The 27,914-nt window shown below is 54.7% G+C and overlaps 1 protein-coding gene across 5 annotated transcripts in view; it reads right to left on the reverse strand.

The window, feature by feature from the left end:
* Window positions 1–26,375, reverse strand: part of NTRK3 (neurotrophic receptor tyrosine kinase 3) — a 410,029-nt gene extending 383,654 nt beyond the window's left edge. For 3 of the 5 annotated variants that reach the window (XM_027570487.2, XM_027570490.2, XM_027570488.2), the window contains exon 1: window positions 25,456–26,233. In XM_027570487.2, coding sequence (XP_027426288.1) covers window positions 25,456–25,703 — 248 coding nt within the window. In that variant the 5' untranslated portion in view covers window positions 25,704–26,233. The other 2 variants (XM_035727975.1, XM_027570489.2) reach the window with 2 other exon arrangements.
* Between the last annotated feature and the right edge of the window lie 1,539 nt (window positions 26,376–27,914).

Genomic DNA, 27,914 nt, shown 5'->3' on the forward strand with positions numbered 1-27,914 from the left:
CCATTCCCCTAGCTTCCCACCCACATCACCCATCTCTGAGGAACTGCAAGTGCCTCCTGCCTTCTTCCCCTACTCTATGCTTCTCCTCTTCCCCAACTCACGCACACCTGACGTTTAGGCTCTTCTTCTTAAAACACAAATCGAAATGACCTGCTCAGGTATATGTAAATATGCGCGCGCGCACACACACACACACGCGCGCGCGCGCACGTAAGATTTCATGCATACATTGGATTTATGCAAATTTAGCTCTACGCACCCAGAAAGAGTGAGAAAAAAAATAATAACTATTTTTAAAACTCCGGTGCTTCTGCCCCCATTTCGCTCAATGAGAGCATCTGTCAGAATAAGCAGGACAGACGCTCTGTGAATCAGCTGCCCCCCCATCCACCCCAGCCAGTCCCAGCTCCCGGTGCCTCTCCCAATGGCCACAAAGAGTTTTCAGAGATCACTTTCTGCCTTACACACTGATTCTACTACAGCACTTGAAGGAAATCCACCGAAGGATGAGTTTTTCCCAGGTGTCTGGGGCTATGAGTGATTTCTTTGTCTATTTCCTACTTCCTGTTATTTCTAAATTTCTAGTAGCAAACACGCTTGAAAAATTCTTAAAGCCATTTGAACTTTCTTCATTTAAGGTGCTCGTCCTAAAAACCTTCACCGGCTCCAATCGCTAACCCAGTGAAGTTCAGATGGTCTCAGCCCAGCAGTCAAGGCCTTTCCAAGAGAGCCTGGTGGTTCATCTCTGACTGCAGGGCCCTGGATGCCCTACCTTCCAGGCTGACAGGGACCTGGCATCTCCTCTGAGACATAGGCAGGGCACGTGTGCTGTAGACTGCACTTTCTGCCTGAAATGTCCTCCCCTGCCCTCCCTCCCTATCCAGATACAACCTGTGTATCAAGGGACACCCCCCATAGCGCCAAAGATTGCCCAAACTCCACCCCCCACCACCACCACACACCTTCCTGTGGCAACAGATGTCACAACCACCTGCATTCTCCTGATGAACCTGATGTCTGGTCCCCCACCAGAACTAGTCTACCTCTCTTGTAGCTTCTGGGATCTCTAGCCTTGCACACCACAAATGCTCAGATAATGGAGTAAGTGAACTGGGCTGAATTGGACAGAACTGACTTGGACAGCCCTGCCTTGACTTGGCTTGATTTAATCATTATGTTCTTTAAATCAAAGTTTTAGTAAATTTGGCAAATTGAGCGCTTGGCAAACAGGCATTCAGTGAGTTGCCTGTAGGCAAATCGGCTATTTGCTCAATGGTCCTTGGGTAAGTTGGGCCTCCCCGGTCACTTGGCTCTTGGGAAACTGGCCTCTGAGAAATTGATCCCTCTTGTGAAGGGTCTTCTGATTTTTGGTGAATTGGCCCTGAGCAGAAGGTGAGCATCTATGCAAGGGAACAGTGACATGTCCCAAGAAGTGGTCTCAGAGGCCGGCTGAGGACCAGGGGAAGCTCCACCGTAGCAAGTGGGTGACATGGCAGACACTCCAAGACACCCAGCCCCGCGACAGCTGGAAAATGCTGGAGACTCTCGCCCCTGAAGAGTCTCTGCGGTGCCGTGTCACTCCCCCGAGCACCCAGGAAACCATCTGCCCAGCCTCGAGCTTCTGTCCTAAGGATGCTCCCACGTGACATCCACAGTGCCAGGGCCAAGTGGGTGCCTCCGCCCCTGCCCTCCCCCGGCCCAGAGCGAAAGTTTGACTAAAGCTCAGTGTCTTTGCTTTTATAAATCTCTGTCTTTTAATGATGGCTTCAAGGGTGAGGGGAAAAAGGACCATTAAACTCACTGAATAAGTTAATGGGGCAGAGAGAATCTATTTCGAAGCCACCCCAGGCTATTTTCCTCTGGAGCTAAAGCCTAAATAAGCAAAAAGAAAAAATTAAAACCGTAGAGCGCATTGCCAATAAATAACCTCCAGTGTAATCTCTCAGCATCCAGAACTTCATTTCCAGGGATATTATAATGCAGATCACTTGGAAAACACTTCTGGTCTCCGAGTTCCTCCTGCAGCGGTGGCTGGGGTCTCATTACCCGCCTGAGGCCCTCCCTCTCGGCAGAGGCGGCCACGTGGGCTGCCCCTCTCACCACTGCGGGCCCCTTAGGCACCCAGGTGAGAAGCTGGGTCCCACTGTGTCAGCACACGAACACAGCCAACCTCACAAGCCGGAACCCCAAGACCCTGCTCTCCCCCAAGCTGTACAGGCTCCTTCAAGATCTTCCTAGCTGTCACCTGCCTTCTTGATCTGCAGCCGCCCGCCTCCCCCCCCCCGCCCCCCGGTCCTACTGTCCTGAAACTTGACATTCTCTCTTCCCTCTGCACAGACCAAATACAGCACCCTGCTTTCTTTTGCCTGGACAGCTCCTCTCATCCAGAAGACTCCTCTCCTCCTCCTCCCTCCTCCCCAGCTCCCTCCTCCCACGCCACTCCTCCCCCGACTTCCTGTTCTCCTTGGCCCACTTCCCTGCCTCCTCCAGGGAGAACCCAGGCCTCCCCACAACAAAGCCGGAAACATGGCTCTCGGGGCCGGGAAAGCACAAATAATTAAATAAGTCAGAATTCCTGTTGGTAAATGTTGAATCCCACTAGACACACGTTGTTTACTCTTTAATATTTAAACATGTTAATTAAATCTCTGAATAAACAAATATATTTGAGCAAGTGGCATTCCTGAGTTGGAGTTCCTTGCTGCCACCAGGCACCTCGGGCCCTTTGGGTGAGGCCAGGCCTACGTTGTGGGCTGCCAACATGTCGGCAAGCAGGGTCCAGGATCACGGCCCCTTCCCAGGTCGTCAGGCCAGGCAGCCCGGCTGACTTCTAGTCCAGGAAGGGGTGATGGACTCCACCCCAGTCCAACGGAATCTGCCCCTTGCAGGACCCAAGGCCGCCTCTGGTGTTCCCCTGACCTTCAGAAAATCCCCACAGCCTCCATGTCCCCAGCATGAGCTCTCCTCATCCCCTCAAACATAGGTTGGTCCCTGCAGATGCTGAGCACTGGAAAGAACAGATACACAGGACCGAACCCCAGGCCTCAATGAGCTCCCAACCATCCTTTGGAGAGGCCCGTTTCCTCGGGCTGGCACGGTCCGTCCCCTCCCTACTTCTCCAGGCACAAGGAACTTCCTTCAACTCCTTCAAGGTTCCTTTGCTTCCAGAGCCTTCTTCACGCCGGTCCCTCTACCTAGAATAGCCCTCCACGGCATCTGCCCCTCCTATGTGGCTCGTGCCTGCTCATCCTTCAGTCTGAGCTTAGCTGTCCCTTCCTCTGGAACTCCCCCCGCCCCCCAGTGTGCCCCAACCACAGAGTCTCACGAGCCCATGTGCTTCTTCGAACACACTGACCGTACCCATCACTGAAGCTGTGAACTGGATCACCTCCTGCTTCAAAGAAACACATTCCAGAGCCTCCTATTTCTCTCAGATTAATACCTAAACTCCTTCCATGGCCTGCAAGGCCCTGTGGACCTCTCCGACCTCATCCCTGCTCCTGGGTGCTCCACTCCATTCCCCCTCCCTGCCCTGGCCTCCCTTCCACCCCAGCACACTGTCCCCTGAGCCCTACCCCAGATGCACACACATGCTGAAACATTCTACCTTCACGAAGCTCCACCTCTTTCTCACCACTAAGGGTCGTCTCAGAGGACGCCCTGCCCAGCTTCCCCTGGAAGCAGCCCCCAACCCCCCAGTCGGCCTTGATACCGCGCCCCTCGGCTCAGTTCCTTCCCGGGACTTGTGACTCCCTGCCATTCACCTGAGTGCTTTATGCCAACACCAATGGTCTCTGCTCACTAAATTCCCAAGCCAGGAACTTGATCTTGGTGGTACCTCACAACATCAGCAACATTAGGGAATGAAGACTGTGTGTCTCCATCCACCACCCCTCCCTAATCCATGCGCTCTGTGAGGCTGGCCGCCGTCCCCTCGTGCTCAGCACCCACCTCAGACCATGAAGGTATAAGCGGACACATGCTGGTCCAGGGCCTCCCCACACCCAACGTCTGAACACTCAGCAAGCAGGGCTCCCAGCTACCTCACTTCAGGAGGAGGATCTGGATCCAAGGTGTTGCCTGGCATTCATCTGTCCATTGCAAACAGGACCCAGACCAGGGCTCTTAGAGAGGCTGCATGACTTGCGTGCAGGGGCAACCCCTGGGGAGGAGAGCACCTGCCCAGGGGTCCAACCCTGCCAGAGAGCACTGGACACCCAGCAGGCCCTCGCTTCCACACTGTCAGAGAGAACAAAGAATGTTCTAGGGCTAGGTACACCAGAAGGTGCCGCTCAGAAGTCAGCCACCTGTTTTTCCTGCCCGCTTTCAGCCTTACGTCCACAAGAAATGGCACATCACAGTGGAAACCGATGGGCTTTATGTCAAACGAGATCCCAGCTCTGCCACCTACCCATGTGGGTGACCTTGAGCAAGTGACACCACCCTCTGCCCCTCAATTTCCTCATCTGGAAGACGAAGATAGAAAAGCACCTATTTCAGTGAGTCACGCACATGTGTCTATCCCAACCCAGATTAATCAAAAGCAGTTCTGTTGTATAAACTTGGTACAACCACTTTGGAGAAAGATCTGGCAGCATTTTATAAAGTTAAATATAAATATACCACACCATCCAGAAATTCCCCTCCTGAGGACAGACCTGAGAGAAACGAAAGCATGTGTTCACCAAAAGCCTTGGGCAAGGTTGTTCATCATGGATTTAGCCATAACAGTCCAAAACTGGGAAAAGCCAGGGTTCCAACAACTAGGAGCCTCACTAAACAAACTCAGGTATTCCACAAAACAGAACAGTATCCAGCAATGAAAAGAAAAAGATCACATTATCCACAACAACATGCATGAACCCCAAAAACATTTTGCTAAATCTGTACTATGTGATTCCATTTACATGAAGCTGAAGACCAGGCAAAAAAACCTCCCATGAAAAAAGAATGGTGACTACCTCTGGGGAGGTGGGAGCAGACTCACTGGGGAGGGACATGGGGGAACTTTCTGAGGGAACGGTAATGTTCTGCATCTCATTGGGTTTGGGTCCCACACATGCACGCACCTGTCAAAACTCAGAGAATGCACATTGGAGATTAATGCATTTCACTGACCATAAACACTAACTCCAAAGAAGACAATGAAAACAAATATTGAACTCTAGTTTAATGATAAACAGGCTAAAATATTTAGGGGGAGTGTACCAACATCTACAATTTACTCTGAGATGCATCCGAAAAACACCAGTGGGTAATAAGTGGACAGAGGGACGGACAGATGGGACAGACCACGAGATAGGGCAAGTAGAGTAAAATATCAACTGCAGAATCCGGGTGGTTGGTATGTGGATGTTCACTATAAAATGTGCAAACTTTGTGCATGCTTGAAATTTTTCATGATGAAATGATGGGACAGAAGAATCCTATTTACTTACATTCCCCCTGAAGAAAGCAATTCCATAGGCTCATTCTTTGCTGAGGTTCTTCCTTACCGCTAATCAAATCCCTAGGGTCTGTGGTCCCAGTCCATTGTTATTTGGGGGTGGGCCGGGGGTGGGGGGGTGCAGGGAGCCTAACTTTATGGCTGACACAGGGCGGTGCTCACTGATAGTGGCTGAAATAATGGATAAATTATTTATTGATTGATAAATATCAGACAATCAGAGAACTGTCTTCCTGGGCCCTTGTCAAGCTCTGCACTTGCTTCTTCCCTTTACCTAGCTCTGCTTCTCCCACGGATGCGTGATCTCTTCCACAGGGGCTCCTTTGTTCGCAAGGCCGACCCAGCAGTTACGCTGAGGGCCCCAGCAGCTGGAGGCACCAAAACCTGAGAAAAATCCAGCTCTGATGAACTCCTGCAGGTTGCTGCACTTAGGAAGTCTAAGAAAGGCTCTATTTTAGTTTCAGTAGCCTTGCAATTTTTCTGTGTCTTACCACTGTTGAGCGGTCTTAGAGTGGGCTGCATCGTGTCCCCCCACAAAAGTCCTCTGTTGACGTCTTAAGCCCCAGTATCTCCAAATGTGCCTGTATTTGGAAATACGTCTTTAAAGAGGAGAGAGTTAATATGGGGTCTTTAGGGTTGGCCTAATCCAATATGGCTGGTGTCCTCCTAGGAGAATTGGACCCACAAGCACAGAGGGAAGGACATGTGCACATACAGGGGGAAGACAACCACCTGCAGGCCAAGGACAGAGGCCTCAGGACAAACCAGCCCTGCCTGCCCCTTGATCTTGGACTTCCAGACTCCAGAAATGTGAGAAAACAAACGTTTGTTGTTCCCGTTCAATACCCCATCTACAGCATCTTTCGATGACAGTGTTAGCAAACAAATACAGTGACTGAATGTTGTTTTTATTTTAAATTACAAATCTGGTAGGTATGATTACCTTTTCGTTGCTTACAGTTTCTAAAGTTTTAATAAAGAAGAAACAAAGGATCACATATCGAGCACCGTATTTACCCATCACCTGGAATTAGTGCATATTATCATTTTGTCATAGGCTAATCTCAAAAAAAGAGAAAAGGCAAACCATCATAGCCTTCCTCTCCCTCTCCCCCTAAAACCAAGGCGATCATGACATCGGTGTGTAGCCAGTCACAATTTTATCTTCTTACTACATATGTGCCCATAAACAATACGTCCTATTGATCATTGTGTTTTTTAAATTACACGTATATGGTGTATCACTCTGCAATTTGTTTGGGGGTTTGTTTGTTTCCACCAGCATTATGTTTTCAAACATAGCCATGTTAGGGCACAGAGAACAAGATTTTCACTGTGACTGCTATAAAGCACCCCATCATATCGTCATATAGCACCCCATCATATAGCACCCCATCATATTGTCATATAGCACCCCATCATATAGCACCCCATCATATTGTCATATAGCACCCCATCATATAGCACCCCATCATATAGCACCCCATCATATCGTCATATAGCACCCCATCATATAGCACCCCATCATATCGTCATATAGCACCCCATCATATAGCACCCCATCATATCGTCATATAGCACCCCATCATATAGCACCCCATCATATCATCATATAGCACCCCATCATATAGCACCCCATCATATAGCACCCCATCATATCATATAGCACCTCATAATATAGCACCCCATCATATAGCACCCCATCATATCGTCATATAGCACCCCATCATATAGCACCCCATCATATCGTCATATAGCACCCCATCATATAGCATCCCATCATATTGTCATATAGCACCCCATCATACAGCACCCCATCATATCATCATATAGCACCTCATAATATAGCACCCCATCATATAGCACCCCATATCATCATATAGCACCCCATCATATAGCACCCCATCATATCGTCATATAGCACCCCATCATATAGCACCCCATCATATCGTCATATAGCACCTCATAATATAGCACCCCATCATATCATCATATAGCACCTCATAATATAGCACCCCATCATATAGCACCCCATCATATCGTCATATAGCACCCCATCATATAGCACCCCATCATATCATATAGCACCCCATCATATAGCACCCCATCATATCGTCATATAGCACCTCATAATATAGCACCCCATCATATAGCACCCCATCATATCATCATATAGCACCTCATAATATAGCACCCCATCATATAGCACCCCATCATATCGTCATATAGCACCCCATCATATAGCACCCCATCATATCGTCATATAGCACCTCATCATATAGCACCCCATCATATCGTCATATAGCACCCCATCATATAGTACCCCATCATATAGCACCCCATCATATCGTCATATAGCACCCCATCATATCGTCATATAGCACCCCATCATATAGTACCCCATCATATAGCACCCCATCATATTGTCATATAGCACCCCATCATATAGCACCCCATCATATCATCATATAGCACCCCATCATATAGCACCCCATCATATCGTCATATAGCACCCCATCATATAGTACCCCATCATATAGCACCCCATCATATTGTCATATAGCACCCCATCATATAGCACCCCATCATATCATCATATAGCACCCCATCATATAGCACCCCATCATATCGTCATATAGCACCCCATCATATAGTACCCCATCATATAGCACCCCATCATATCGTCATATAGCACCCCATCATATAGCACCCCATCATATCATCATATAGCACCCCATCATATAGCACCCCATCATATCGTCATATAGCACCCCATCATATAGTACCCCATCATATAGCACCCCATCATATCGTCATATAGCACCCCATCATATAGCACCCCATCATATCGTCATATAGCACCCCATCATATAGCACCCCATCATATCATCATATAGCACCTCATAATATAGCACCCCATCATATAGCACCCCATATCGTCATATAGCACCCCATCATATAGCACCCCATCATATCGTCATATAGCACCCCATCATATAGCACCCCATCATGTAGCACCCCATCATATCAACAAAGCCCAGTTCCCTTATCTCCTCTTCTCCCAGTGACACGGGAACCTGCGCCCAATCCTTCTGCCCCCCCAATTACCCGTGGCCGTAGGGTAAGCTCTTGCATTGTCTGGTCTCGATGTCCTCATCTATGAAATGAAAGCAGCTCCCCACCGTGAGTAGGGCTGAAACGCCATATAAACGGCCCGCCCCAGAGCAAGGACATGTCAGAACATCTGAGTGACAGGCAGGGCTCAGGTGAGCAGAACGAAGGCCAGAGGTCTTGGGATGTTTGGGGAATGCGCAGACCAGTGTGGCTGGGGCGGGGTGTTCCCGGGGTGTCGGGGTGGGGGAGCAATTCGGACCCAACTAAGTTTCTTGAGCTGCAATTATAGAATTACTTCCCGGCCTCCCAAATAGTTCTTAAAAATCAACTGGGAGTCTAGAAGAGTCCTGTGGAAAACATAATTGCGCTTTCATTTCTCAACTACATAGTGGATTACGTGCGTCAGAGCATGCTCCGGTCAAGCCCAGCCGTGTGGAAAAAGTGAGGGTGGGGGGTCAGCATGGAGCCAGGCACCAGATTTGGGGTGCAGAGAGAAGACATGAAAGGGGATTAAAGAGAGAAGCCGGCACTTGGGTGAGCCCTGGCAACATGCGCTTGGGAGTGGGGTAGTGTGCTTCTAGAATGGGGGTATTCAAACTTGTCGCAGCCTGGGAAAATACATAAAAAAAATGTATGCAGGATAGCATACCGGCTCTGATCCCCAGGGAGTACACCCTGAAAGCCATTGCTGCAGCCGTCATTATCCAAGTGTGGTCCCTGGGTCAGCAGCTTCCGTGTCACCTGGGTACTCACTAGAAAGGAGGTCCTCAGGCCCCTGCACCAAGGGGAAGCAGAGATTCTGGGGGCAGCCCAGCACTCTGTGCCTTAGCAAGCCCTCCTGGGGACAGGGATGCATGCACAGGTGTGAGAACCACGGGGCTCTGTTCCCTCAGCCCGCCCCTAACGACATCCTTCTGCAGCTTCAGTCTTCTCCAACCTTCTACCCTGTGCCCAAACACCCTGTTCAGAACAGGAGAGGTCAGAGCCAGAAAGGCCCTCAAAGGTCACCTGGTCAGGATCCCTGGCTTTATGTATAAGAAAATGGAGGTCCAGCGATGGCCAGTGCCTTACCCAGACTCACCCAGTAAGTTGGTGGCAGTGACAAGACCCCAGGACTCTCGCTCAGAGGACATTCTCTGAGATGTGGCTGAAAACACCTGTGCCCACAAAATTCAGGAATCTCATACTCCCCTGGGTCCCAAAGGCCCCTTCAGAGAATAGAGAAGAGCATAGTGCTGTGTCCTTTCGGCCGGGGGCCGGAGTGGGGGGGGGGGGGCGAGGAGCGCCTGGGAGCAGTGAGGCTGGGGCGGGGCCCAGCACTAAAGGAAAGAGGGGCTGGCAGGAAGGAGAGAGGCAGAGATAACCTGGGGAGCGTGACGGGGGCTCTGGGGCCAGACGTGCCAAGTTCAAACCCCAGCCCTGCTGCTTCCTAGCCAAACGACCAACCGAGGACAAGTTCCACAGCCTCCTTGTGCCTCAGTTCCCCTCCCCTGTACTTCATAGAAAGGGGCTGACAACAGTACCTGCCTCACCAGGCTGTGCCAAGAATGACACAGGGTTAAAATAAGCCGGTCCCCAGAAGAGCTGCTGGAACACTCACCGCAAGGGTTGGCACTCACCGTAACGAGTTCCAAATTCCCTAGGAGACGCCTCCAACAGGCTGCTCAGCTGAGGGCAAAGCCCCAGGCCCACAGAGGTACAGAGAGCAAGGAGAATGATGTGCCCAGCGCTCTGGGCAGAGGCGTGCGCCCTGTCACCAAGCTGGGACCGGCCGCAGATCCACGAGACATTCTGCTAGAAACGCGCCCGTCCTGTGCAATGCATCTTTACTGAGCACCTGCTAGACCCTGGCTACCGGGGATACAGAGCCAAGTAAAACCCCATCCCCGTCTGCTGAAGCTCGTGGGAACAAAAACAGGGAGGAGCCTGATGCCATCCAGGGCATGTGCATGGAACTCAAGAGTCCTGGCCGTGCCTCCCTCTTCTGTCCAGCGATGCACCTGGGCAGGTGAGGACAGATACCAGGAAAGGTGAACGGGGGGAGCCCAAGGCCAGAGCACGCACGCCTGACCAGAGTCCAGACAACAGCAGCCCTGAATGGGCGATGGGCAGAAAGAAGGCAGGAAGGCAGATCCCCTGGGTGGGGACACAGCTCGCCTCCCAGGACGGGGACAGGTGGGGTGGGGAGGCAGAGAGGAGTGCCAGGCATTTGGTGGGGCAGGATGAGCTTGGACGATGAAGCCTGAACAAGAGTCGGGAAGGGATGAGGTCACTCTTCGCACGTTGCTGCTCCCCAGGGGCCCCAGGCGCTGCTCTGAGCTGACAGGAGGGAGAGTGTCACGTTCCCCCCCAGCGCCCAGGGCAGGCCAGCCCCAGCTGGGCAGACTGTCAGCCAGGTGCCGGGAGAAGGAAGCTGGGGCTGACCCTGCAGTCTCACGGGAGCGCGTCTTTGTGTACCCACCGGGCATTCACCCCGGCCCTGGCTCTCCTCCACACGCCACGCCGGGGGAGACAGGCTGATCCCCCAAACCACCCTCCGATGGGACTTTATCCCAGGAACTTGGCCTGCGGGGAGGGTGTGTGGAGAGAATCTGGCTGCACCCTTGGCCCACCTGGCCCAGCTCCCCTACAGCCTGGAGCTAGATCCCCAGGAGCAAGGTCCAGGCAACTTTCCAGAAAGAGGCTTGACCTTACATGTCCCGTTAACAACAGGAGAATACAGACCTCCACCATCATCCTGCCCAGCGATGTTTTCCCAGCTCTGAAAAGGGGCTGGCCCTTTGGAGGTTCTCAAATAAACACGCTGATTAAATGCACAACAGGAGAAATGAACGAGCGTCCGGGGAGATCCCGCAGCAACCTGCTTGTGGCCACATGGCTCCGGGTCTTTCCTCCCTCCCTGGCTCTCTGCCCCTCTCCTCTCGGCCGCCCGGGGTCACATTCCTAATAAACTACTTGCCCCAATTTTTGTCTCCTGAGGTCAGAAAGTGAAGGGAGCAGAAATGCAAACCCCCCTCTCTTGCCTGCCATACGTACGTGGCTTCCCCTAAAAAACCACAGGCCTGTTGTGGGCAACAGCAAAGTCACGGACTCAACCTTTCGGTCCGGGGCCACAACCCTGACAAGTAACACCACGGCTGCTCACGACAGGCGGGCCAGGAACAGGTAAACCCAGAATTTTTACAACTCCAATTAGAAAAACTGCACCCCCTCCACCCCAGGGAAGCCAACATTTTCACATATGGACCTTTTTCTCTATGGAACTTTACATTCCATGCATTTTCTAAAATTCTGCCCCTGCTTCTCTTAAGACAGGCCTTTTAGCTGTAGCACCTTTGGCTAAGGCTTGCTGCCCCGACTCCACTCCAAACTCCAAGAGGGAAGGGCCGTGGCCCTTTATTTTCTCTGAGTGGTGTCCCAGGGCTCAGCACCATGCCTCGCACATGGCTGGAGCCTGGCGCTAGGAAGAAAGAGGGGTGACTCCCTCGTCTCTGGGTCCTGCAGGAAGAACGGCCGGCCCTGCTCACGCCTCTGCCCATCCTTCCCCAAGAGTCCAGATGCCGGGATGGTCCCGGCAGGCAGCGAGACAGGTGGCCAGACACCTGGGCGCCCCACAGCCTAGGTGCAGATGCAGCTCAGCACCCACAGTGGGCTGAACGCGCCCCAACACCGGCCCCCATCAGCCGTCTCTTATGCACTTGGAAGACAGTCCTTGGAAAAACGGAATACAGGCCCTCCTCTGCACATCTCCCCAGGGAGAGGAGCCAGCTGCCCGACAGGACCCAGGGCCCTCCCAGAGTGGAGGGAAACCTGCAGCCACAGGCCCTACTTTCCACCGCACCCCCCTTCACTGTCAGGGGCTCCCAGGGGCCCTACCTCCTCCTTCATTGCTCTCTCCCCGCAACTGCCTCGAAGACAAGGTTTCTGCCAAGGGAATAAAACGACACCCCTCCTCCACGCCCCTGCCCCCTCCCCATTTCTCATGTTATTTCCCACTTGGTGTCTTATCGCCACATTTGTTAAAATGGCTGCCACTTACGAGGTGGCAAGCAGTCAGAAACACAATCTGGAGCAAAGCTGATATTAAATAACTTCCTGAGCCTGGCACGTCTGCCAAGGCTCCCTCCTGAATCGCAGGTGCGTAAGGAAGAGGCTACACAAGGTGAGGAGCAAAAGACACCCTGAGTCCAGCCTCAGAGACACACCTCTGGGCCCCTCCCTTCTCTAGGCTGGAGTTTCTGCACCCGTGAAGCCTGAAGCCTAGCACTTACCTCTAACCCCCCCTTCCCACGTGATCCTACACACCCCCGACACACACACACAGAGCAAAGGGCAAGAAACAATTCCTGACATTCAGATCCGAGCACCAAAGTGCCCTCACTCAACCCGCCCAATGCCCCCCCTCCCCGTGTCCTTTTCCAGGTAAATGTACGGAGCCTCAGAGATCTGAGGCCCACCACATAGACTGAGGATTAAAGCATCCCCCAGAGAGTAGACCCCAGGAAACATCAAAAAGGGTCTGGTCGCTGGACGCCAGGACTGGCTGGTTATGAGAGAGTCAGTCAGGTGCACATGTGTGCTCATCCCACTGGCCCGACACTCATGACCTTAGAGAATCATCTCTAACCACTCGCCTGTGAAGGGAAGAGAAATTCAGTTGACAGACCCCCTGAAGCCCATCTGCCATGATGCGGTTTCAGTCTCACCTGCCCCAACAGTACCCACCAACTCCGCAACAGTGCCCACCACTGCCGCCCCCACCCCAGCCGAACACACTGCTGTTCTCCACTCCAGCCACTGGGTGTCACTGCTGCCCCCAGTGAACGGGAACCATGGCGCATTCATGGGCGGAGGGGGTGGCGGGAAGGACCCCATCAGGCCAACAGGATCCCACAAATCACCCCTGCACCGTGTCCTAACCTCATCCCTCTTCCCGAAAGAGACCGATGGCCAATCATGGAGTACCCACCATGTTCCAGACACTTTCCGCACATCATATAATTTAATCCTCACTGGAACACCTCCCAGTAACACCTTACTCTGCCGGTGAAGAAAATGAGACCCAGAGAAATTAAGTAACCTCCTCTAAGTTGAAAAGAAACAAGCAAGGAAGAGGGCAAGGACAGGAACCTGAGTTTGATGTGAAATTCTATGACCTTTCCACTACCCAGTTTAGCCTCCCTTGAGACATCAGATTCCGAGCTATGGGCTCTAATTGAATCAAATTGTTTTGCCATGACCCTCAGAGATGTTGGCCCCTGGGAGAAAACCACATGCAGCTTTGATCAAAGGCACATTCCCAACAGGGCAGGCGAAATAGTTCCTCCCTCCCTGCAGACATCATGGTCTAGTGCCCTCTTGTGGCTTAACGTGGAACTGGGATGAATGTGAACGGGAGGCCCTTTAAGGGTGGACTGGAGAACTCGGAGGTCACCTCCTTCCCCCTGGATTCCTAAATTCTTTCTCCCAGGGCTGGTCCCTGAGCCCCATCTGCAGCTGACAGGCTCAGTCAATTACAGTAGCCCAGAAGGGGATCATCTAGTGAACAGAAGCTACCTAGGGCAAGAATAGCAGTAAAACTACATGGGACCAAGTCTGCAAGGGGCTGGGCGCTCCTGAATTAGTCTGCATAGAAATTCCCCATGTCCGGAGTATCTGGGACCCTCTGCCCCTTGGGATCCCAACTGAGTCTATCAGTGGGAACCATAACTCTCTCCCTGTTCTTTTGGCAGACATGTGCCTTCGCTCTTTTAAGTCTTTTTATTTTTTTCCAAATACACACCATCTTGGTCCTTCTCTTATCTCCCTCAGCTGTGGCCCAGGTGCTGCTGGTTCCCCTCGTGTAACTTCCTCTAATCCCATGCTTCGAGGACCCTGAAAGGCCACTGTCCATTACCTCTGCAAGACTCCCATTACACCATGCCAATCTGGCCTCTGTGTACCCATCATATGCCAGGCACTTACTATAATCTCATTTAATCCTGACAACTACTCTACAAAGATGGATACAGTTAGCCTGATTTTTCAGATAAGAAATCTGAGGCTCAGAGAAGTTAAGTAACTTAGGTAAGCTCACACAGGGGTAAAGCCAGCATTTAAACTGAAGGCTGTCTGGCCAAAGAACCCACTATTCTCCTGATGACACAGAGCTGCCTCTCAGACAAAAAAAAAAAAAAAAAACATTGGAAATCTCGGGCACCAGAACTGTTCCAACAGAAGGCCCTGGATTAGAGGCTTAATCTGTTAGGGTGAGTCTGATGAGCTGGAAGGAGGAAAGACTGGAAGCAGGAAGAACAGATGAGAGCCATAGAAAGTATATATGCTTGTGGGGAAGAAGTTCTGGAGTAGAGGAAGAAAATGAGAGAAAACACACACACACACACACACACACACACACTCTCTCTCATGAAATCTGCCAATAACCCTGCATTATTAGTATTACCTCCGTTTTTCAGATGAGCAAACTAAGGATCAAAAAGGTAGCCAGCCTGGGGTGCCTGGGTGGCTCAATCCTTTAAGTGTCTGCCTTCGGCTCAGGTCATGATCCCGGGGTCCTGGGAATGAGCCCCACATCGGGCTCCCTGCTCAGCAGGGAGCCTACTTCTCCACCTCCTTCTGCCCCTCCCCTGCTTGTGCTTTCTCTCACTCTCTCTCCCGCTCTCTGTCAAATAAATAAATAAAATCTTTAAAAAAAATTTTTTTAAAAGTAGCCAGCCCAAGGTCACAGAGCTGGTAAGAGGCAGAGTCACAATCTCAAGGTTCATTGAGTAGGTGCCATCCATAACAAGGTTGTGTATGCAAATGACCTCCAGTCCTGCAGGAGGGCCATAAATGTTAGCTTCATCCCTGCTCTTCAGCCTCAAAAAAAAAAGTGTCAGAAACAAGCAGGTTGGGGTGGCGGGGGTGCCTAGGGGGTGCAGTCGGTTAAGCGTCCAACTCTTGGTTTCAGCTCAGGTCATGATCTCACAGTTGTGGGATTGAGCCCTGCATCTGGCTTTGTGCTCAGTGCAGCCTGCTTCAGATTCTCTCTCCCTCTCCCTCCTGCTCTCTCTCTCTCTCAAATAAATAAATAAAATCTTCAAAAAAAGAGAGAAAGAAAGAAAAGGAAGGAAGGAAAGAAGAAAGAGAGAGGGAAAGAAAGAAAGAGAAAGAAAGAAAGAAAGAAAGAAAGAAAGAAAGAAAGAAAGAAAGAAAGAAAGAAAGAAAGAAAGAAAGAAAGAAAGAAAGAAAGAAAAAGAAAGAAAGGAAGGAAGGAAGGAAGGAAGGAAGGAAGGAAGGAAGGAAGGAAGGAAGGAAGGAAGGAAGGAAGGAAGGAAGGAAGGAAGGAAGGAAGAGAAAGAAAACTGACCACAACAGAGGGGGTCCCGCCTGCAACCCTGGGTCTGGCAGCCATGGGACGGCCCTGGGGACAGAGTCGTAGGACCTGACTCCATGAGCTCAACACCCACCACAAAAGCAGAAGACCCCATCTCCAAAGTTGACAACCATGTTAGCGGGACAGGGCTCATTTATGGACCAACTAGCACGTGGAACAAGGCAGCACCTGCTCAAATACCAGAACAGACATAAAAGAGCCAAAGTATTCACAGAAAGGAAAGAGTCCAGACTAGCTGGTCCAGGCAGGGCTCACGTCCCTAATTTGCAAGGCACTCTCATACCCACCAATTTAGATGGCCATCTCTGAGGGCCAGACAGGGTCCAGAGACCTTAAGAGACAACACCACGCTCTCCCCTCTGGTAAATATCGGGACCTGGTATTGACTGAGAAGCTACCTGGTATCTAAGAGATTCCCAAGCTCCGCATGAGGGGAGGGGGGGCAGGGAGAAGTGAGAGATGCCCCCACACTTGGGCCAGTATATCAAATGGCCGGAAGGAGTTCATAAAGCTCAATTATTCACATGACACTAACCCCACAGCGTAACCAACTGCCTATCAACTTCTCTGTGTCCACATCAGGACTGATCTTCCTGGGCCGGGACTATGTCCCATTCATTCATCTCCGTTTCTCCCCGTACAGATATGCTGACTCACTCCTGTCCACCCAGCGGACTCTCCCAGCCACCTCCTGGGAAGCCCAAGTCCGGGAGACGACCATGGCTGGGCCGCAGATATGATAAAGGCAGGACCAGCTCTGCAGAGAGAGGTCCCGCCTGGGGGACAGCTGACCCCCCTGCTCATCCCTGGCTCAAGAGCGGCTCTGAAAGCCAGGTCTACTAGGGCACATCTCACCAGGCTCGTGCCCCATCCTCAGCTCCTGCCCGCAAAGGCAAACACCAGCCTCCAACCGTCTCATGCGCAGCACCGCCCTCTGGTGGCCATGCGGGGTCTATACGCAGACGAACTTGGCAGGCGGGAAGCCAAAGGCTTTAGGGCTTGTTTACCAAGACCTCAGACGTGATGTGCCCAGCACACAGAAGAGATGCACTTGTGCGTGCGCAAAGACACCCCCAGATGCACACACACAGCCCAGTTCACTGTGGGAGGCAGACGGACTGGGACTGCAAGTCGAAGATTTCTCCCTTCACTCTCGCTATCTTTGCAGGAGACTCAGGGTTCCTTCCCCCGCCTCTGAAAGAGCCCAAATCCCTCAGCCCCACAGCAGCCGCTTGCTCGCAGAGGGTGGGGAAGGGAAGCCACACCAGCTGGGGAGGCAGGGCTCCGTGCCAGGACGCAGTGGGTGACTGAGTCAAGCCCATCCCCCTCTCTTGAGCCCCACGTTCTTCCTTGGCAAAACTAGGTTGGACCCCAATTATATCTGAGCCCCTTTCCAGATCAGATGATTTATGGTTCAAAGTCTTGATCTGCTTCCTAACTCAAAAACACTCCCAGATGTCTAGAAATGGAAACATCAACATGGCACCCTAATGTTTAGATAGCCCATCAAACATGTCACCACACTCACTGATCAGACAGGGACCCAGGCGCCAAATCCCAGACGTGACCCAACTCCCAGAAGGGAAAACTGCGACCAGAGGGGTCCTATGATGCGGTGAGCTAGCCAGCCAAGCAGCAGTAAAAATGGGGTGTGTCCACCAATGCCCACCGCGCAGTCTCAGCCTTGGGTGGCCACTCCCGCTCTCTCCATGGGGACAGCTGTGGCCAGCCCCCAGGCTCACAGCTCATCCCTGCGAGGCAGACGGAGCTCCCATGAGCAATGGGGCAGAGCTGAGGCAAAAGCAAGGGTGGAGGAGAAGAAAGCCTGTTCATCTGAGGAGGAGGCAAGAGAAGAGGAAGAATTAGAAGTCAGGGAAGATTCTCCGAACACCAGCTTCTAGATCTCGCTGCTTGGCCCTCCAGACACCTCCCAGCTATTCTGTACCCACCAGCCGTCTTGAAACCCCAAAGCTCTCCCTGGGAGAAGCCACCCAGCCCTCCACTCTCTGATCCAAGCTGTCAAGAGCCATGGGCAGTCAGGCACACGGTCCTGCCGACCATGCCTCAGCCCAGAGTGGAGCTGCTGGGGACCCAGCCACCAGCTTCCTGAATCCCTGCCAGTCTCAGCTGGTAACCTGCTCTCCTGGCGGAGCTGACCAGACCAAAGGCCAAAACACCACGGGGTGGTCAAGGAGGCCTGGGAAGAGGGCTTGGCTGAGACACAGCCCCGGGGAAGGCCGCTGTCGGGAACAGGTCAGGAGGAGAGCCCCAAAGCCGCCCCGATGGTGAGAGGCCTGTCCTTGACCGGGCCGGCCAGACTGCGAGGCCAGCACCGCTCCCACCATCTCGTCTGCCTTCCCCTCCGACCCCAGCCAGGGCAATGCTCACCCACAGAACCGGAATGTTACAACATAAAGGACCCTTCTAGACCTTCATGTCTACCCTTTTTTTTTTATTGATTATGATGGTCACATGTTCATGAATGACTGTGTGTGTGCGTGTGTCTACCGGTACATATGAGCATGCCTGAGAAGACAGCAAAAGAGTCCAGGCAATATAGCTTAATATTAAATGTCAGATCGCTCTGTGTGAAATTCAGCAAGTCACATTCTGTATCTGGACTCACACCCCATCTTGTAAGATGGGATTCACATTAATGAATGAATGAATGGTACTTCTCTGATAGGGTTGGTGTGAGGCCATAACGAAGTGTTACCTCTCAAGTGCTTGGAACAGTTGTCTAGAACATAGGAAGTGCTCAATAAAAGCTAGCTGTCGTTAGCAATCATATACTGACAGTTTTCTCTTTGCTGGGCATGATAGAGGGCACCGGCCCTCAGAGTGCTGCTATAAAGTAGTTATTATCATGCCCAGCTTAGAGAGAAGGAAACTCAGGCCCAGAAGAGGTAAGGGGTTTGCCCAAAGCTAGGGAGAGGCCAGGCCCAGAGGATCTGCTGGAGAAACCCAGTTTCTACGGTCCTCTCCACGCTTGAGGATTCTAAGGAACACATCCTGCCTGAAATCTCCCATCACCCAGACAGGGGACCCTGTTGATGGAACAAAGCAGATGGGGGGCTGGGAGGCAGAGGTGAGGCTGGAGAGAGAGGCTGGGCTCCCAAGCCAGCTGAGCCCCCAGCCTCCCCAGGCCTGCTGGTAAACAGAGCAGAGCAGAAAGCTGCACTGTGAGTGAATCTCGAATCGGCGTGGGCTACAGGCTGCAAGGAGCCCTGGGCCTGCCAGCCTTGCATAGTTGCTGCCTCTGGGGACCCCAGATTTGGAAACATCGCCCCAGAGGGAGACACAGTCGTGGGCAAGGCTCTGGCTTTGACAGAGTGCCCAGGACAGGCTCCAGGGCGGAGGAGAAGAGGGTGATGCCTACACCACCACCTGGGAAGAGAGGCCTTCCAGAAACCCTCGGGCCCCAGGCAAGTCGCTGCGCTGGTCTGGGCCTCTCATGGGCCCCTTATGCGGAGCATAAGGGAGGGGACACCAGCAGCAGTCCCTCCCAGCCCTGAGTTCTAGTGAGCTTTGCACATGGGGTGAAGGCAGAAAATGGAGGAGCCGCATGGGGCTTCCCAGGGCTCCACGGGGCACTGAGCTTCTGTTTGGGCTTCACTGGAGTCCTCATCCTTGGAGAGGCAATGGGTTTCCCCAGGTGGAGGCAACTAGACTTCGGGGATGGGTGACAGGTGATGAGCTGATGCCTCAGACGGCCACCACCAGCTCTGGGGGAGCAAGTGTGGCCTCCACTCAGACCATGCTTAGACCCAACTGCCAGGACTCTCAGCCACCCCCCAACCCCTCCTGGATGGACCATTCCCATAACACTGCCCCTTGGGAGAAAGAGAACTTTCTGGATGAAAATGACGCCATAGTGTGTCTAGCTGCAAGACCACAGCCAGAGAGAATAGTCAATGGAACCACATAAGCCACAAGACTCCTCTAGAGCTTTCCTTTTGGGAGACACACAACTCAACCCTTTCCTTCATCTTGTTAATCAGTAAAATGGGACTAATCATCCCTGCCTATACACTTCAAGTAGTTATGGCAAAAATAAACCCAACCTCTGTAAACTGGAGAGCATGAAGGAAATGTTGGGGTGTTTAGGAGGTAAACACCTCCTAAATTGCTAGACAGAAACAAAAAGCAGAACCTGAGGGGTATAGTCCTTTGAGAACTAGCCTGGTCCTCGGGGGCTAAGGGGCCTTAGGAATCCTGGTCTGGTGCTGAGATTCCCCTCCACCCACCACCCAGCCTGATCCCTCCTCTCATTTCCCCTGCCCCCCGCCCCCCAGCAGTTCACCCCCAACCCCGGAGCAGAGCCGAGACAGGGAGCCCAGGCTTCAGGGTCACCCCTCCTACCATCAACCCATCTCCCTCCCAAACTCAGGCCCTTCCAATCACAACAACAGTGGGCACCGGTCTTTACGATGATGCGTGCTTGAGCAACAAAAATTTTATCTTGTAACTCCTGAACATTCCTCTCTATTTATTAAGTTATATGTTTGTATATCTTCCTTCCATATGCTAAATATTCCCTCTTCTAGACAAGAATAACTTGAAATGGAAGTTCTAGGATGTTCCTCCCCCATCCGGCGGAGGCCCCTGCTGGAGCAAGGCATGGAGGCTTTGCAGAGGGACGTCTACTCCCTGCCTTGAGCACAGGGTAGAGAACAGAGAGCCACAGGAAGCTGGGTGTCCAGCCTCTGAGAGGCTGCAGGCTCCAGTGCCTTCCTAAGTGTGACATTTGACTCCAAACTGCGTGGCACTTTCTGGGTGACCCAGAGTTCGGTAGAGGCGGGAAGGGAAGGAGCGAAGGGAAAAATGGCCAGTGGCCACTGGCCAGAGAGGGAAGGGAGCACCCCTGCCCTCTTCCTGGGACCTCACAGAGCCTCCGCGGGGTGCTCCCTGCACCCTGGGATGGCATCGGTCCCAGCTGGAGGGGACACTGCCCCATGGCCTCAATTCATAGTTGAATTTACAGGCTCAGAAAGGCTACAGTCCCCTCCTACGGCTCACAACACGTTAGGGGCAGAGCCAGGGGAGGGACCCATGTGTCTCATCCCTTTCTCTATTCCTACCCACCCTGTGGTCAATGGGAGGCCTGAAGGGAGGCCAGAGACAGTGTCTGTGATCCCAGTATAAGCCACTTAATGGGGTCCAGTGGCAGGAGAGATGCCACAATCCTGGCAAAGGTCATCCCGAGGGAAGGTCACAGCCCACCCACACTCCCACCCAAGAGTCAGCTGGGCTAAGGACCTAGTCCGCCCTTACAGTCAGAGAAGAGGAGGCGGCACGCAGCGATGGTCAGGGCAAGGACAGAGAGCATCCCAAGGGAGCGGGCATCAGACCCCCCACCCCACCTTCTTCACGGCAGCACGCTCCTCTTCAGTCAGGCAGGAGGCTGGTTGGCCCCCTGCAGGACCCTGAGCCGTGTCCCAGACTCCAGGACGAGCCCTCCAGGGACCAGTACCCAAGCACTCTCAAAGCGAGGGCCAGGGTGGGCTGCTTTTAACCAAAGCTGCCTTGCACTCAGGTCCCTGGAGCTGCAGAGATGACGCTCTGGGCCCCAGAGTGTGCCTGGGAAGACTGACCTGGGCCTGTGGGGGTTGAGGACTCTTAGAGCCAGGGAGGACCAGGCCTCCAGACAAAATCCCAGGGCCTCCAGAGCCCTGGGTCCCCAGTTTTCATCCTGGAAGTGCCTCATTCCCCAGAGCTGCAACCACTCCCCCTTCCAAATCTCCCCACGAAGGCCTCCATCTCAACCTACCTCCCTCAGGCCTAGGCTCAGTGACTGGCTGAGCTCCATGCTGCCCTTGGGGTCTGGCTCACACCCTTGCCTGCATCCCAGCTCCCATGGGTAATTGTCAAGGCTGGCGCTCCCCTTGATCCTTAGAAAGGCTGAGAATCAAGGAACCAATACAGCAGCCAAAGCCCAAATGATCCTTCACCCAGCCAGGCGAGGGCCTGCAGGGAAGACCGGGGACATAAAGGGACCAGAGAGTTGCAAACACCAGGGATCCTGTGGTGGCTCCTGCAGAGACCCAGTTGGAGGCTCAGAGTCCCAGCAAAGAGCTCAGTGGTCTTCGAAATCCAGGTAGCCAGCCCCAGGAACATTGAGTCCCATGAACCATCTCCTCTCCCTCGATCTTCTGACAGTCAAAGGATGCACCATTCCGACCCAGCCTCAGGCAGGCTTGACCTAGACAGAGGATCCAACTCCCAGCCTCCACCTTTGTGACGACAGAGCCTGGCTGGACGCGGCAGCGCACGGACCCTTCTAGGTAAGGTTACTGTGGGCCACGAGCTCCAGTGGCAAAGGAGCTGGCCTCCTGAACAGAAAGAGGCCCAGAAGGAGAGCCCTTGGGGAGGGGAGGAGGGGAGACCCACGCTTCTGCTCTGATGCCTTGCAGCGGATACCCTCCTGATACTGGTGAGGCAGCCACCTCCCCGATCATAGGCGCCCTCAGCCAGCCCCCGACAGGGACCCCAGAGCCACTCCACACATGACTCTGAAAGACCACAGGGAATCTCTTGCCCATCTTAAAAGCCAGGTGTGATCGGTTAAGCACCCAGGGAGGGACCTCAGGGCTCTACAACTCCACAAACAAGAGGGTGTGTCTGTGGAGGTCAGCCCCCCGCAGCCCCCCCCAGTTCCCTTAGCGAGGCCTGATGGAAACGCAGCTTCACCCCAGCCTCTCCCCAAGAGTCTGCCCGGGCAGTACCCTTAGGCACACACCAGCAAGAGCTTTAGGCTGATGGAAGGCCGGGGGACCACTGAACTCCCTATCTCTGACAGTATCAGAAATCTGAGGAACACTCGTTCCTCCTGCAAAGTCTGGGCTTCAGCTCAAGTCCCCTTCCCAGGCCAGGCTAAAGTCAGGCTTCCTCCCCTGCTCTCCTCCTTCTGCCTGCCCTCCAGGCCCCCCCCCCAGCCTGCTTCCACAGGCATCCCGCAGAATGGGGGCCTGGGCCTTGGTGCTGGACAGACTGAGACCTAAGTCTAGCTCACCCCTGGGGCTACGTGCCCCGAGAAAAGTTACTTTGCCACCCTGAGCCTCCATTCCCTTGAGTAAAAGAGGACTGGGAGACCTCTGCTTCCCAGGATGAGCATGATTCCCCGCCCTCTCTCCACAGTCCACCACCTCTAGGCTAGAAGGCCGGGCCCGTCCCGGAGCTCAGTCGATACCAGCCATAGATCTAACAGGGCACCGGGGAGAAGACAGGGTGAGGAAGGGTCACGGGACCCGTGACCTCTGACCCTCCTCCCCCACCTGCCAATCCACGCAGCTCCTGTGGGAATCTGGTTCCCTGGCTCTTAGGTGTCGGGGCAGACGTAAGGAAAGGAGTCCTGCCCGCTTGCCAAAGAGCCTGAGTCCCGAAACAGGGACGGGGACACACAGTCTCCCAATCCACTCCCTGCTCACTGTCCTCCCATTTGTCCGACTGGGGTCCTCCGGTGGCAAAGGAGACAGGAGACCGCACCATCCCCTCCCGTCGCCCACCTTCCCAGCCCCTCTGTCTTGGGCCCTCTGCCCAGAAAGAGCAACCCAACTCTCCCCAATCAAACTGCTTCCCCAAGCGTCATCTTCAGAGGAGAGACACCACTGCCTGGCTACAGAGAGCCTACGTGATTGTGGCCACCCCTGCCTCCCACTGGCTTCCTGCAGATACACACATCCTCGGAGCAGAGAACAGGCTGACCGAGGCTCGCTGGCTCCCAGAGACCCACACCAGGGACCTTCTCTCAAACCTTTAGCCCACCAATCCCCCTGGATATCCCCAGATCCAGCTCCTGAGCCCCTGGACCCACTGCTAAGCTCCCTCCCCTCCCCACACCCCCCCCACACACACACACAAACACACACAGCCCGATGGTGCACTTCCAATCCAGACTTTCCCTGAGGATCACACTCAGGACCCCCCTCCCACCATCCTCAGGGGCGCTGGAATGCTGTGGCCTGCAGGGCCCGGAGAGGCAGACTTGGGCCCATCCAGTATACCCTGCCAGCCTCTGGCTCCCCCCTTGGCTGTTCATCTCCTCCTCTCAGGCCCACCGGCTGCAGGCAGTGAAGAGGTGAATGACAGGGCCCAGATATGGGTCAAGCCTGTCTCCACTGGCCAGGAGTCAGAAACATCTCCTGGGCTGCACTCTTTCTCAAACTGTTAGCTGCAAGAATGCGAGCGCTCTCTCCACAAAGCCAACAGGGCTGGCGGGCTTTAGAGAGCAGAACTGCAATTCCTCCCAGCCTGGCCGCCCCATTGCTGAGGCAAAGGGAGGGCTGCCGCCTGGGAGAGCAGCGCCAATGGCAGATTCAGCAGGGCTTGCGGCCGCCCAAATGCCTTCCTCAGACCCCAGCTAGGACTTCAGTGCAAACCCCTCTCTTGGCTTCCTACCCACTTTGAGGGTCCCCAAGGGGTGTGGACCTTGGCAGGCGGATAACAACCCCAGCACCGTTCACACCCTTCTCTGGATGTCAGAGTTGGGGGAAGGTCACCTGGCCCCCTGAGGTCAGTGGAAGGAAAGATGGGCAGCCTCCCTGGACCCTCAGCTCTTCTTTCTCTTGAGCCATGGTTCTGTCCCCCATCCGTACCCAAGGGGAGGAAGGGAATGCAGGCCACCACAGGTCTCACTCAGACGGGGCAGAACCCAGCAAACGCCAGTCAGAGTTGGATTGTCCAAAAACAAAAACAAAAACAAAAACGGATCTGCAAGATCGTATAACCCCCCTCCCCAAACCAGGGCCAGCCCGCCCCCGCGCCCCCTTCTCCATCCTGACTCGGAATTCCCGGCGCAGTTATCAAAGCTCACAAGGACGGGATCTGTAGGCGCCCAGATGCAGATGAGGGTGGGAAAGGCGGGGGGTGTCTCGGAAATGCCCAAAATGGGGTTGGAGAGGGCGGGCGAGAGAGAAAAGGAAGAGGTAGGCGTCCATGACGGCCTCGACATGTCCAAAGTCTCCCCGCGAGCAGCCAGCTCCCAACTTGTTTACTTGTCAGCATGTTTTGCTGCTTCCAAAACGAAATAGTTAACGATCTCGGCTGGATCGCGAGCAGTCTCTGTCACCTTCCCTCCCGGCTAAGCGCCGCCGCTGTCACTGCCGTCGCCGCTGCCGGGGATCGAACCTCGTCTACTTTATTCCACTTGAGCGTGGCCAAACTGTTGCTATTTAGTGGGGGGCAAAGAACCCGGCTCGCACCCTCGCGCCGAGCCCCAGCGGGTGGGGGCGGGGGCGGGAGCTGGGCCCCACGCGCCCCGGGCCGGCTGGGGTCCCCCGCGGGGAGAGGCACCCACGCGGCTCCGGCTCCCGCCTGCTAGGGCCGGAGCACCTGGACTACGCAGCCAGAGAGCATCTCCCGAGCCACAGCGAGCCTGACGCGCGCCCGGCGGGCGGCGGGCGGCGGGCGGCGGGCAGCGGCGAGCTGAGGCGGGCGGAGGGCCGGCTCCCGGCCGCGGTCGGGCGAGAGGGAGACGCGGGGCGAGAGGGGAGGCGGGCTGGGGAGCGGCCGCCCGACTTACATGGAAGTGATATTCCTTGAGATGTCTGTGATGTTGATGCTGGCGTTCCCATTGCTGTTCCCTGAATCCTGCCCTTCCAGAAGGGGGAAGAGGTTCCCATCGTCCGGCCGCCGGCAATTGATCTCAGTCTTGCTGCAGACACAATTTGCAGGGCAAGCCAGCACGGAGCCCACATAGTCCAGCCAGACGCTTCCCAGCAAGAAAATCCGCCAGAAACTACACTTGGCTGGGCAAAGAGAGACATCCATCTCCGATCGCGGCTTCTAAAAAAGAGGAGGAGGAGAGGAGAGGGGGGTGGGGTGGGGGGAGTGGGGAGAGCTGGGGGGGAAGGAAACAAAGACGGCGAGGGAGGGGGGAAGGGGGAGGGGGGGCCTCTGCCTTTGAAATGCCGTGCGATCAGATGCAAAATCCTTCAGCGTCTGAAACCATCGCGGCCGCCGCCGCCGCCGCCGCCGCCGCCGCCGCCGCCGCCGGGTGGGAGCCGCGGGGAGCGCCTAGTGGCGCGGTCTGCCTGGCATGGTGGCCGGCTCGGCGCTCGCCGGCTCGCGGGGTCCGGGGGCTCGGGAAGCGAGTCGCGCTCTCCGACTCCGAGACTTTGCAGGGTTGCAACAGACGGTGGGGAGGCAAAAAAGAAAAAGAAAAAAAAAAAAAGGAAAGGAAAATATGGTGCTAAAGTCACCAAGTCCCACCTACTGGGCAGAATTAAAACGGACACACCTGCAAAACACACACACACACACACATACACACACACACACACACACACACACACACACACACACACACACACCCGGAGCCCGGGGGAAGGAGGTGGAGGAAGATGCAGTCGGAGCTGCAGCAGCCGCCGCGAATGGCTCGCCGCGCGCCTGCAGAAATGTACAAGTGCTCAGAGCCTTACGAAACGCACGGGTTCTCGGAGCGTCTTCCTCGGCTCCCTCCCTCTCTCCCCCTCCCTCCTCCCCTCCCTCCTCGCGGCCTCCTCCCCCCGCCCCCCGCCCCGGCTGGGAGCGGCAGGAGAGCGGAATCTCCCCCCTCCCTCCCTCTCCCCCTCCCCTTCCCCACACCCCACTCTCTCCCCGCCCGTCCTCTCCCCTCCTCCCTCCCCACCCACCCACCCACCCACCCACTCTCCGGCTCGCTGCTGTCGCCCGCACCGCCACCCGCAGCCGCGCGGCCGCCCGCCCGCCCGCTCCACGCCTCGCGGCCCGGCGCCCGCTCGCCGCAGCCAAGGGGAAACCGAGACGGAAGGGAAAAAGTTGCAGTTGGGATTGAGGGGGTCTGGGCTGGGGAGGGGGAGTTGGCGAGCTGGCTGCGCGACGCCAAAAGGCGCTCTCCTTTCCACTTTTTGGCCCTCGCGCTGCCCGGTGTTTTGCTGCAATCCGGACCGCGAGAGGAAGTGAAATGGACGCGGCCGAGGTGACCGGGGAGTGCTCCCGAGCCTGGGTGGGGGGCACAGGCTTGAAGACGGCGACGGGGGGTTTGGGAGCGCACGGGAACCGCAGAGAGGCAGCCGGAGCCAGGGACGGGGGCCGCGGACGCGCGGTCCTCCGTCTAAATGACACTCATTTCCGAAATCGAGGGTCCCGGAGCTGGGCTCGGCTGGGAGGGGGCTGCAGGGCACGGCCGGGTTGGTGCCCCCGTGCCCCCTGCGCCTTTTTGGCGGTGGGCTTTGCGTTCAGCCTCGGGCACGCAGGGAGCGGGGAAGGAAAGGGCCAGCGCCGAAAAGGCTGCGCTGGGGAGCCGAAGTGGCCCCGGGCGAGCGGTGCGTGCGAGAGAGAAACGGCCGGGAAATTGAGATGCAAGGGGCATTTTTTGGCAAGCAGGCCAGCACCGTCAGAGACCGGCTTCTCGGGCTCGGCTCTCGGGTGCGCTGCTGTGGCTGCCCGGTGAGGGGGCGGGCGGGCTGCTTTCTCCGGATTCGGGGGCGCAGAACCTCCCTCCTCCCCTCCCACACAAGCACCCCTTCCTGGTAGGGGCGCAAAGCAGGTGCAGCCTTCGACGCAAGCTCAGATCCCGTCGGGAGAAAAGGGTCCCGGCTTTTTGCCTCGCTAGGGTTTTGGGTTTCTTTCTATTTTTTTTTTTTTTAATAAAACGTCAAAATGCCAAGTGTGAGATGTTTGCTGAGAAAACCAGAGCCTTCGCTGTCGGAAAGGGAAAGAAAGGGTTAGGGAATTCGGAGCAAGCAGACACACTACGGCATTCACACGCAGAAGAAAGCAGGGCTCTCCTCCCCGAGCTTGGATGAGGGCAGGCGAGGAAGCGAATGCGCTGAATTCAACTGCATCCAGCATCTGAAAAGCTTCTCCCCCGCCCCCCCCCCATGGATTCCGATGCAGGTCATGCAACTTGCAGGCAAGATGGGGGAAGGGGTACGCGGCTGCCACCCGCCCACCCCAGGCGCAACCACAGACAGACCAGGCGCCTGCAAGTGGCAATGTCGCTGTGAGTAAACTTGGAAG

Source organism: Zalophus californianus, chromosome 6 (assembly GCF_009762305.2).
Source record: "Zalophus californianus isolate mZalCal1 chromosome 6, mZalCal1.pri.v2, whole genome shotgun sequence".
In the NCBI taxonomy this organism is placed as follows: Eukaryota; Metazoa; Chordata; class Mammalia; order Carnivora; family Otariidae; genus Zalophus; species Zalophus californianus.